Here is a 12918-nt window from a genome sequence, read left to right on the forward strand (position 1 = left end):
GTGGAAGGTGACCACAATATCCTAACACGTATGTGCCATGGCATGTGCATGCACGCACACACACACACACATGTATTTAAATTCATAAATATAAACCGTACACATAATTTAAAATAAAAATAAGTTTTGGCCTTGGCAAACACAGTGCTCATCTCTTTAGTGGGTCTGGGGAGGACAGAACATGAGCTGCCAGAGTACGTACGTTTTTTCTCCAGCTCCTCATCATCTAGAAGAAGGCTAACCACCTCTTTGGGTTTCAAGGTATCTGGTTTGAAGTTCCCGCCAGAAATCACCATTCGCTGAATCTACACAAAGTGGATTAAAATGTCATCTCCAGATATTCACTCCCATACAGCAAACATCCAAAATCACCCCACTGAACCAACTCCCACGGGAGGTATTGGCTTTACTATTTCTTGTTCACTTGGCTGATTCCTCCACATTTGTCCCCAAAAAAGAGGCTGGAGAGAAGGCTCAGCTAAGAGCACTGGCTGCTCTTCCAGAGGGCCTAGTTTCAATTCCCAGCACCCACATGGCAGCTCATAACCATCTGTAACCCCAGTTACAGGGGATATGATACCTTCACACATAAAATAAATTTAAGTAAATTTTTTTAAAAAAGGACAATTGTTGATTTTATTTTTTGGCTTGGGATTATTAATAGTCAGCTAAAAATAACTCAAAACAGGCAAGAGGAGGCAAACTGAGGCCAACTCTGTCATACACAGGCCCTCTGTGGTGTCGGTGCACACACGAGCAGCCTGTATATGGGTTCTGATGCTTACCGTGACTAATGAAAGACAAGACTCTTAAACAGTCTCAATCCAGCTACTGTGGCTGGCTTCTACCCCTGCAGCGTGATCCCTCCCTTCCTGCTTACTTACCTCACTCTTTTCCTTGGCTCTCTGCAGAATGCGCTCCTCGATTGTGCCTTTACAGATCAGCCGGTATACAGTGACCTGCTTTGTTTGTCCCAAGCGGTGGGCCCTATCCATGGCCTGTTGGTCTACAGTGGGGTTCCAGTCACTATCGTAGAAAATCACCTGCATAGGCCAGAAGAGAATACAACAAAGACTGATGTACTCTGGGTGCAGGACAGAAATTCTGAGAGCAGTACAGTCACTCATCTGTCTGTAAACACTGATGCTAGCCAGGTCAGAGTTTTGTTTTTTTTTTTTTCCAATCATCTATGTAATGATAAGAAAGTAAGTCCTTAGAAGACCAAGCTGTATGTTTGTTGCTCTTGGAAAAACACAACTTATTGAAAAGATGGAAGTATCGCCTGGAGAGATGGATCAGTGATTAAGAGAATGAGTTCCTGGGTTTTATTCCTAGTACTCAACAGGAGGCTAATAGAGCTCCAGTTCTAGGTCACCTGACATCTCTAGTTTTCTGACATCTCTAGTTTTCACGGGCGTGTGTACACACGTACACACGTACACACGTACGTACACACACACACGATTAAAAATAAAATATATTAAAGGGGGGGTATAAGGCAGGAGGACTGCTGGTTTGTGCCTATAGTCCCTGATACTTGGGAAGCTTACATGGAAGGATCACTTGAGCTTATGAGTTTAAGACTAGGTTGGAATGTGGACACTAAGAGAGACTTACATAATCTACATGGGAAGTAAAAAGTAGAAAAAGGATTGAAGTGGGGAGGGGAAAGGCAGGGAGAGGAGCAGAGAAAAAATGTAGAGCTCAATAAATATCAATTAAATAAAAAGACTACGCTGGACAAAACAGCAATAAACTCTCTTAAACACATAAAAACCCAATAATACAGTTAATATTGTTGGGTGGTAGTGGCATACGCCCTTAAATCCCAGCACTTGGGCAGAGGCAGGCGGATCTCTGTGAATTCAAGGCCAGCCTGGTCTACAGAGCTAGTTCCAGGACAGGCTCCAAAGCCACAGAGAAACCCTGTCTCGAAAAACAAACAAACAAACAAACAAACAAACAACCCCCCGAACCCCAAACTAATGAAATGCCACTACAGGATTCCCTGCAAAGAGACTCATACAGTTCTAGCTTTCCTTAGTTCCCATCAACATCACTTCCTATTCCACGAATCCTAAAATGAAATATTTAAAGGGGTCCCCCAAAGCTACTTCTAGTCTGCAGTACAAAAAAACAACCAATAAAATCAGGTGACCCTAAAACTCAATCCTAAGTCTTTTTTTTTCTTTTTTTAATTTTTACTCTTTGAGTCAAGGTCTATTATGTAGCTCTACCTGTCCTGGAATTCACTGTGTAGACAAAACTGGCCTCTACCATCCTGAGATCCACTCGCCTCTGTCTCTTGGGTGCTGGAGTTAAAGGCATGTGTCACCACTACGTGGCTTTCTCCCTCCTAAGGACCACAGGCTTACTATCCAATCATTCAGCCTCAGCAGTGCATATGAAAGGGAGGGCATTGTTCATGTCTGGATCAGCACTTATCATGGACAAGATGCCAAGACTACCTCACTTTCAAATTTTCCCCCATGTATGGACTTGCCGCAATGCCATTATACAGTATGAAGTCACCACCCTGGCTCATGGAATCTGGATAATTCTGTGAAAGTGGGAATCCTTAGAACCAAATCTTCAATGGAGCTCATCAATAAAGTTTTCTGTTATCAACCTGCTACTTCATCTGCAAACAGCTGCGTATCAGTATCAATCTCAAGTCAAATTTCTACAAGGAGTAAATAAATGATCAGCTCTAGTTCAAAGGAACTGTATTCTGAGGCTCACCATTGTCGGTGATGCCGAAGAACACAATGAGGCTGAGCATGGCCAAGAGCAGATGACAACCAGGCAGTAGCATCCGCAAGGCCTCCTGTAACACGATTTTAAGGACTCTTGCTCTGTGTTGCCTTTCCTGTTGCACAATTCTGTTTCTTTGGTTTGGGGTTCTATGAGACCCCATCTCATGGAACTCACACTAGCCTAGAACTTGCTACGTAGCTAAGGTTGACCTTGAATACTGATCCTTTGGCCTCTACTTCCCAATTGTGAAATATTATTATAAGCAATTTATTAGTGTACTGAGTGCTGGATCTCCTGGAAACAAGGTTACAGATGGCTATGAGCTGTCATATAGGGGCTGAGAATAGAATCAGGATCCTCTAGAAGAACAGTACATGCTCTTAATCACTGAGCCATCTCTCCAACTTCCTGCTTTTATTTTTTGGTATGTCACCACATAGACAAGACTACCCTTGGCTTACAGTGATGCTAGGATTATAGGTGTACGCTACTATGCCTGACTATGGCATCAGCATTTTAATGCCTTTGGATGTATTACTTAAACACTTCACTGACTCTTTTGTATGATGTCCTTTTTGTTTTGATATTTCATTTTATTTTTTTCAGACAAGGTCTTTCTATGTAGTCTAGGACAGCCTTGAGGTTCACTGAATACTCATGTGATCCCCTCACTGTCTCTGTCTTCCATAAAATGGGATTAAAGATGCATGTCACCACACCTGTCTGGTTTTGCCTTTTTTTTTAAATATTTATTTATTTATTATGTATACAACATTCTGTCTGTCTGTCTGTCTGTCTGCAAGCCAGAAGAGGGCACCAGACGTCATTGCAGATGGTTGTGAGCCACCATGTGGTTGCTGGGAATTGAACTCAGGACCTTTGGAAAAGCAGGCAATGCTCTTAACCACTGAGCCATCTCACCAGCCCCTGGTTTTGCTTTTATATGAAGTATTATTCCTCAATTTTGGCATAGGTTAATTCTTAGGGGAAGAAAATACAAAATGTTGGCTAATGCAATTAATGTCTATAGACATGATGTGGAAATACATAATGTCTGCCACATTGTAGTGGAATACAAACTAACCAGAAGATGTACTAGAATTTTAAACTGAACCTAAAGATTTTTAGAAAATCTACCTATCTATACATCCACTAACCCCCTCCCCCTTTCCATCTATCTAACATAATACAGAGGATCAAACTTCCTTATATGCTAGCAGTCAGGCAAATACTCTACCAGGTACTTGCATCCTCAGTTCCTTTATTTCTTTATTTTGAGACATGGTCTTCCTATATAGCCTGGTAGGCCTAGAATTCACTATGTAGACAAGACTAGTTTTGAACTTTAAAAGATCCTTTGCCTCTGCCTCCAAAGCATACACTATGATATCTATCTTAGAAAAGCCATTTAAAATTTCCAGGGAGCCGGGCGATGGTGGCGCACGCCTGTAATCCCAGCACTCGGGAGGCAGAGGCAGGCGGATCTCGTGAGTTCGAGACCAGCCTGGTCTACAGAGCTAGTTCCAGGACAGGCTCCAAAGCCACAGAGAAACCCTGTCTCAAAAAACCAAAAAAATAAAAAATAAAAAAAAATAAAATAAAATTTCCAGGGAGAAGGGGCTGGAGAGATGGCTCAGGGGTTAAGAGCATTGGATGTTCTTCCAGGTCTTGGGTTCAATTCCCAGAACCCACATGAGAGTTCACAACAGTCTATAACTCCTGTTCCAGGGGATCTGACACCCTTACACAGATATACATGCAGCAAAATTTGTACAAAAATACAAATAAATTATTAAAAATATTTTCAGGAAGAGCAAACTAAGGAAATATAGATTTAATAAAAAGGAGACTTAGATGGGGCCAGATGGCTCAGCTGTAAAAGACGCTCTCCCAAAGGACATGGGTTCAATTCCCAGAGCCCACAGCAAACAACAGCTCACAACCTTCTATAATTCTAGTTCCAGGGAATTTGACACCCTCTTCTGATACCAGCACAAGTGGTGCACAGACACATATACAATCAAAACACCCATTACAAAATAAAATATTTCAACATTCGGATTACCTAACATGTAAAAATGACACACACACGTGATAAAATCGCAAGTAAAAAGAGTATCTTGAAATGTTAAAGCCTGGCAGTGGTCCAGCATGACTTCACAGTAGACAAGCCTACACCATGAATCATAAGATTGCCTTAATTTAGCATTTGCATTTTCCCTAGACATCTCAGTGACAAGCAAACCCCGATTCAACTTGGGCTCTTCTGGGCTCATAAACAGAAAACTAAAGCTTAAGAAAATAAAAAATGCATTTGGAAAGAGAACAGAGTAAGACAGAATACTGTTTAGAAAAGAAAAAAAATCACAGGAAAAACAGTAGAGCATATATATAATAGGTTAAAGCAAGAATAAGAGAGAAAAGAATGAAACACAAGATAGATGAACACTGGGATCATCATGTGACCTGGTGGGTGTGCTGGGGGGCGGGGCGGGGTGCAGAACTGAGTGCTCAAGTGAGACACAGATGACACCCGTATTTCAGGTTTCTGGTGCTCAGCGAGACAGTCTAGAGACAAACAAGTAACAATTAAAGGACTAGAGATGACTTAGCTAGGATGATGAAAGACTGTGATGCAGAATGTGCGGCCCAGCAACGACTAAGGTGAAATCTATGAACAGGACCTTCATGAAGCTGTAAACCCCAAACAGGCATGGGAGAGGCATGGTGAGAGTTGGCATGGTGCTTTCAGATTGGATTATATAGGCCAAGGAATGAGGGAGTGAAACAGGGAACAGGGAAACCTCTACAGGAGTCAGAGAATTTAGGCTAACAACTGAAAGTGGGACTGGGGCTTTTTCTAAGAGAACACATTAGTCCAGTCCCCTGGGAGAACTAAAAGCATGGGCATAGGGCATACCATGTTACTACTAAGAGATAAAAAGCTCCCCCCCACACACATGTAAACACCTGAAATAAGTCAGAAAGAGAGAAAAATAAATCTGGGCAGTTTATTATAACAATGGCCTCCTAAGCAGAGTCAAACATAAAGATATCCTTAATCCATAGAGAGATATGCAAAGAACATGGTAAAGATCATCTGCTAAAACCATAGTTTCACTAACCAAGTAGTCTAGATAGTTCCCAGTGTTTATATACACATGCTTGCAATCACTTCTGCAATGAGGCACACCATGTATGATCAAATAAATTAGAAATGAAATACCTGATGAGTAGCCCAGGAACTCATTCAACTTCCTCATCAAACCAGAAGAGATGCATTGGTTTCTTAAATGGTGTCAAATGTTCCACTACTTTATGTTACTCTATTTACTTTTACTTTATTTAAAAAAAAAAAGCTTATTGTGTTATTTACTTATTATAATGACTACAAACTTGGTGCCAAGTTAATAACTTAAAAGGGACACTTTGTGGTTAAAAGTCCTATGCGGACTTTTGCAGCTTTGTGGTAGCAGATAAAATGAACACTACTAATAAGACTTTGGTTTGGTCCACAGAAGTAAAAAGGTTGAGTAGCCCTGTCACAGACCAAACTGAAAATAGTCAAGCTAAGAAAGGAATATATGCTTTCTTAAAACATTTTTTAGACTTATTTAAGTGTATTAATGTCTTGTATGTATGTGTGTCCCTGTACCACGTGCATGCCTGGTGCCATTTCTCCAGCCCAGGGATACATTTTTTTTTTTTTTTCCGGAGACAGGGTTTCTCTGTGGCTTTGGAGCCTGTTCTGGAACTAGCTCTGTAGACCAGGCTGGTCTCGAACTCACAGAGATCTGCCTGCCTCTGCCTCCCGAGTGCTGGGATTAAAGGCGTACGCCACCATCGCCCGGCCCAGGAATACATTTTTAAAAAGTTAATTATGCTGAACTTCTGCAGGGATCTCATCTAGCATCATGGTCTTAAAAATCACCCAGAACGTGATGATTCCAAAATATGTCTCCAGGTGTAGCCTTTCTTCTGTGCACTGTCACCTGAAGGCTGAGACTCTTGTTTGCCCCACTTCTATCTTTCCCACTATGGTGTTCTGTATGTTCCCTCCCACCCTACTCTCCAAGTCAGAGGGACATGCTTAAAACCCAAGCTGAGCCACTTACTTGACTGTAGTTCCAGCACTCTGGGAGGCTGAGGCAAAGGGGAACCATTTGAGTCCTAGTGTGACACTAGTCTCAACAATATAGTGAAATCGCGTCCAAAATAAAATAAAACACCCAAGCTAGTCCTTTGTTCAATGCTAATTGAACATGCTAACCCTCTGTTCAAATTCTTGTACTCTTCGACCAGAATCTCGCCGTGACCCATCAAGCATGCATGACGTGCTCGTGTGGCACACTCTGCCCCCCTCCTCCACAGTTCTGTTCTACTTACTCTCTACTCCTTGCTGCTGCTTGATTCTAACAACCAGGTTCTTAGTCCAGGGCCCCACACTTACCTCCTCTGCCTTAAGTCTTTTCTTTTTGCCAGACTGACTCTTGGCTTACTTTCCCACTCTCTTTAGATCTTGGCTTACATGTCACCCATGAGAGAGGCTTTAACATCCCATACAAAACAGCAACCTGGGTCCTTCTCCCACTTTCACTGTTGTATTTTTTAATCAACTTGTTTATAAACTTGTTGTTTATATTGTATCAACTACCAAAACTAGCAATATAATTACTAGGAGAAAAATTAATTTCATTTTATTGAATGTTGAATTCTTAGTGTCCACAACAGTGCCAGGCCCAGTGCCTGATACGCTAATCATTTGTTAAATGACTGAATGGACAGATGTAGAAACTGGCTCAGATATAAAAAAGGCTTCCTTTCTACTGAAGAGGTAGGTTAAACCTAGCATGTATAATAATTACTTACAAGATAACATGATTGAGTAAAGGGAAAGGACTAGGAAGGAATGTGATATTGGACGAGGAATTTGAAATATAATCAGTTTACTAGGTGGAAAGGGTAGCTCAGAACATGACAATCTAGTCTCAGGTAACAATTTTTTTTTAAATATTTATTTATTTATTATGTATACAACATTCTGTCTGTGTGTATGTCTGCAGACCAGAAGAGGGCACCAGACCTCTTTCCAGATGGTTGTGAGCCACCATGTGGTTGCCGGGAATTGAACTCAGGACCTTCGGAAGAGCAGGCAATGCTCTCAACCACTGAGTCATCTCTCCAGCCCGCAGATAACAAATTTTAACAGTAATGGGTACTCTAAAATTTATCCACTTCTCAGAGGGGAAGGGATCTGGCAATCAGGAGGGCAGGGCAGATACAGGCTCCAAGTGAAGATGCTTTTAAGTCATGGATAGGAGCTTTAAGTAGCACATTAAGTAAAGAAGATTTCAAACAAACTGTACTAGAGTGTCAGCAGAGCCAAGAATGGACTTGGAACAAGCGGTATACGGCTAGGGACTGTGATGTGCTCGAAAGATCAGCTAGGAAAAAGTGAGGAATGTGTAACTGTTGGTACTATATGGCATCTTAACAAAAAAAGACCAAGGAAAACAAGGACAAGGGCAAATTTCTGTCACGTAACAGGACAGATGTGAACAACCACAGAGTAACCACATGGACAACACACATCACCACAGTCAGCCTGGTTGGTGTACTCTATACAGCAATGCCAACAGTCCTCAGGCGTCTCATGCCCCATCCCACTTGGGAGCAAGCAAGGCAAGTTTGAATCTTCTGGTTGATAATTAGCACTCCCACAGAATTTTATTTTCATTCTCTAAGGCACACAGTTTGAGGACACTAAGGTTATTAAAGAGAAAGAGTGGGCCTAACTTAGGAGTGGAGACTGAGACACAAACCTAATTTCAGCTTCCCCACACCACTTCACCATCCTGCCCCTCATTTCTCCACGATCTCATGAACCTGCACCTTCCAAATGCACATATTTCAGAGACTACATCAAGTGCCACTTTTAGAGTCATACTTTTATAAAGCGTTTCCTATTTATGCAGTTTTCAATCTAAATGTTACTAGTATAGATACATTTCAATCTATAGAATAATGCTGAGATTCACAGGGAAGTTCTCTTCTTTCAGAGGCTGAAGCTGTCATACCAGGAGACTAGGCATTTGAAAGGATGGAAAATTTGCTAGAATATAATTTATTTTACCTTATTATTTTATGGGAGCAGGTTTCAAGATAGGGTTTCTCTGTGTAATCTTGGCTGTCCTGGAACTAACTCTATAGACCAGGCTGGCCTCGAATGCAGAGATCCATCTGCATTTCCCTTCCAAGCACTGGGTATTAAGGCCGTGCACTACCACTGTCTGGCTTAGTTTATTTTTTTTAATTATAATGGTCGTTGCTATCTAAACAGCCTCCTGAAGTTCACAGCACAAAAGCATTACCTTTCCTAGTAATAAAACCACATGTTTTAGTCACAAAGCAATTGTTCTAATTTATTTAGTTACAGTTCCTCAAACAAATCTATCTGAATTGCTCGGTCACCCCCACACTCTGTTTATTTTCACTGCTATGTCCCCAAAAGTCAGCAAGTACCTGACACACAGTAAGCAATTCATTAATCTTCTACTGAATTAATGTGTAAAGAAAGCATTCAAAGAGAATGGATAGGAAAAAACAAGAGCAAAGTTAAAATGCTTGTGAATGAAGTATGTATAGGAGCCCTGCATGCCCGATGCAGCATGCTCTCTTGCATCACTTACAGTATCCGCGGCCGTGAGATTGATACCCAGTCCTCCAGCTCGTGTGCTTAATAGAAACACAAAGATGTCATTCCTAAAGAAAAGGGGGGAAGAACATGTTAGAAGAAAAAGGAATAATGCAATGTGGAAATAGACAGAAATTTCTAAAAGCAGAATCTAGGGCTAGAAAGAGTGCTGGAGACTACAGCACCTGACAGATGCTTTCTGTGCAAAGGTGTTCTCCCTTTAAAATTCAAATCATGGATGCTATCTTCCAATTTGAACATAAGTTTTTGCTGCCACACTAATATCTGACTGATAACTAATAAAAGTACAAACATGAAGCAGATATAACAGAAATTTGTCACTATAGAAGAGACCCCTGGCTATACCACATTACACATACACTGGTTTGCCTTCTTTCTTATGGTTTGTTTTTGTTTATGTATTTGTATACATACATGTGCCTACATTTGGAGGTCAGAGTTTACATTGGGTGTCTTCTATCTTTTTTTCCTCCATATTTTGTGAAATAGGCTTTCTCAGTAAACCTGAAGTTCATGGACAGGTTAGGCTATCTGGATAGCAAGCAGCTTGGATCCTATGATCCCTGGTTTCCCAGCACTGGGATTATCAACAAGCACTTTCATACCAGGGTCTGAAGTCAGGTTCTCATGCTTGAATAGAAAACACTTTATTGACTTAACAATTTCCCAGCCTCCCACTGGCCCTATTTTTTAATTTTTTTGAGACAAGGTCTCTCCATGTAGCCCTGGCTGTCCTGAAACTATGTAGACCATGCTGTTCTCAAACTCACAGAGATTTCTCTTCCTCTGTCTCTTCAGTGCTGGAACTGATAGCCCTATTTAAAAATTACTTAATATTATCAGTGGAGAGAGTGTGCATGTATGACATCTGCGTGTGTCACATGCATGTGCATGTGGAGGTCAGAAGATAGCTTTCAGAAGTCAGTTCTCTCATTCCACCCTAGGTTCCAGGAAACAGAACAAACTCAGGTGGCCAGGCCTGCTTGTCAGGAACTTTTTTAGCCATGAGCCATGCCATTAATCCCCAATTTTAACTGGCTAAAATGTTCCTAGATCACACAAAGGCAAATAAATCAGAACATAATCGTAATAGTTTGAAAGCTTACTCTCTCTCTGAGTGTGTATGAGAGAAAGGGGGAGAGATTGCACACACACGTGACCAAACGAGCGAGCACGCACACATAGGCTCATGTGTGTGCCACATCAAATAAGTGGAGGTCAGAGGACAGTTTACAGGATTGGGATTCTGGCCGTTATGTTACGCTTGGCGAATAAGTGCTGTTATCCACTGACGCTTACAACACCAACTTTAAGATGACGTAACTCAGAATAATAAGTACACCCCAGAAATTCAGGTCTGGTCATGACTTCTGTGAACTAAGTTGACTTAGGACTAACCTAGGGAAGACATTTAGGATGTATGCACTTTTAGAAAAGGCCAACTCAGTACTCACAAAGAAACAAGTAGATACAATTTGGTTTCCTTTTACATTCTAAGTCCTTTTGAAGAAATAATTACAAAGCAGCAGATGCTACCTCACTTATTAGGCAACAAATTATTTGTCAAATAAAAAAGGTCCAAGCCAGATCATGAGGGCTTTCACGCTAAGATTTACTTTATAAACAAACAGGTGTTTAACTGCTGCCTAGTTTCTCCAGATAACCTAAGCGTAGCCCAAGATAACCTTTCATTTCCATGTTCTCATATCAGGTTACTTTCCAGAACGATTCTAACAATCTATTAAAAAGAATTATGCTAGTGAAAACATATGAGTCCTCTAAATCAAGCTGTTAATTTCTCTGCATGCAGTGAGAAGCACAACTGGAAATCCAGTTCACATGAGTCTCTTCAAACAGCAGTCAATACTCTCATCTTTTTCAAAAAGACTTATTTTTGTCATATATGCTTGCACACCAGAAGAGACTGATCCCATAGAACTAAAGTCATAAATGGTTGTGAGTTGTCAAGTGGATGCTGGGAACTGAACCCAGGACCTCTGGAAAAGCAGCAACTGCTCTTAACCCCTGAGTCATCTCTCCAGGCCCAATACTCATCTTTGGAATGTCAGTTTGACACACCTGGACTGTACTAAACAGAGCAGCTAGAGAACATTCTAGTACACTGATATAAGGTAAGTATAACTATGAAGTTCTAGATACAAAGGCACTAAATCACAGAATAAATTGAGTTTTAATCCAAGGGTTTCAGTAAAACAATGTGGTGGCACATACTTGAAACAGAAGGATCTCTAAGAGTTCGAGGCCAGCCTGTTCTATACAGCAAGACAGCCTCCACCACCACCCCGGCACCCCAAGCCCCCTAAGAAAGAGGAAAAAAACCCCCAGCTGCTGACATCAGAGATCCCGCCCGTTTAGGCTATTCTTCTTGGTAAAGTCATCTGAAAGCTAAAACTGCTTCATGGACTACAACAACTAGGATACTCCAAACACAGTTAAAGTGACTGACTGAGGACACAGTCACAGACATGACTGTTGTTGGTGAACTGTGGTTAACCACTGAACTAGACAGGCCTATTACTGTCATTCAGAAAACCTAACTTTTCTGGAGGCACACATGGACATCAAAGCATGCCCCTAATATGTCAAGACTCAAAACCTCTGTACTCCCAGAAAAGTTTTACCAGTTTATCCTTGAATTTTACTTCATTACCTTTCCCTTTTTTCTGCAACAGTGTCTCAATATATTTATTAAGAAGGAAGCCAGACTTGGGAGGCAGAGACAGGCAGATCTCTGTGAGCTCGAGGTCAGCCTGGTCTATAAGAGCTAGTTCCAGGACAGGCTCCAAAGCTACAGAGAAGCTCTGTCTCGAAAAAACCAACCAACCAACAAACAAAAAAAGGGACTATACTTGCCAGGCAGTGGTGGCGCACGCCTTTAATCTCAGCACAAAGGAGGCAGAGGCAGGAGGTGGATCTCTGTGAGTAATAGGATACCAGGGCTGTTACACATAAAAACACTGTTTTAAAAAACGAAAAAGAAAAAAAGAAGAAAGAATACACTCACAGGGTGGCAATGGCAGCAGTGGTGGCGGCACACACCTTTAACCCCAGGACTCAGGAAGAGGAGGCAGGTGAATCTCTGTGCGTTCCCAGCCAGCTTGGTCTACAGAGTGACTTTCTAGGATAGTCAGGGCTACACAGTAAAACCCTGTCTTGAAAAACCAAAAGAAAAAAGAAATATACTTGCAGTTGTGGTGGGGCATACTTTTAGTACCAGCACTTGGGAGGCAGAGGCAGGCAAATCTCTACGTGTTTGAGGCCAGCCTGGTCTATAGAGTGAGCTCCAGGACAGCCAGGGCCACACAAAGAAACTGTGCTTCAGCCGGGTGGTGGTGGCTCACGCCTTTAATCCCAGCACTCGGGAGGCAGAGGCAGGTGGATCTCTGTGAGTTCGAGACCAGCCTGGTCTACAAGAGCTAGTTCCA

The 12918-nt window shown here is 41.7% G+C and overlaps 1 protein-coding gene across 2 annotated transcripts in view; it reads right to left on the reverse strand.

Annotated features, from left to right (window-relative positions):
* Ino80 (INO80 complex subunit) overlaps positions 1–12918 on the reverse strand; it is a 114609-nt gene that overhangs the window by 9059 nt on the left and 92632 nt on the right. For both annotated transcript variants that reach the window (XM_026787741.1, XM_005364272.3), the window contains 3 exons: positions 9447–9519; positions 885–1043; positions 203–305 (listed from right to left, as the gene is read on the reverse strand). In XM_026787741.1, coding sequence (XP_026643542.1) covers positions 203–305; positions 885–1043; positions 9447–9519 — 335 coding nt within the window. The remainder of the gene's footprint in view (positions 1–202; positions 306–884; positions 1044–9446; positions 9520–12918) is intronic.

The sequence above is a fragment of the Microtus ochrogaster genome (genome assembly GCF_000317375.1).
Source record: "Microtus ochrogaster isolate Prairie Vole_2 chromosome 14 unlocalized genomic scaffold, MicOch1.0 chr14_random_1, whole genome shotgun sequence".
Taxonomy (NCBI): domain Eukaryota; kingdom Metazoa; phylum Chordata; class Mammalia; order Rodentia; family Cricetidae; genus Microtus; species Microtus ochrogaster.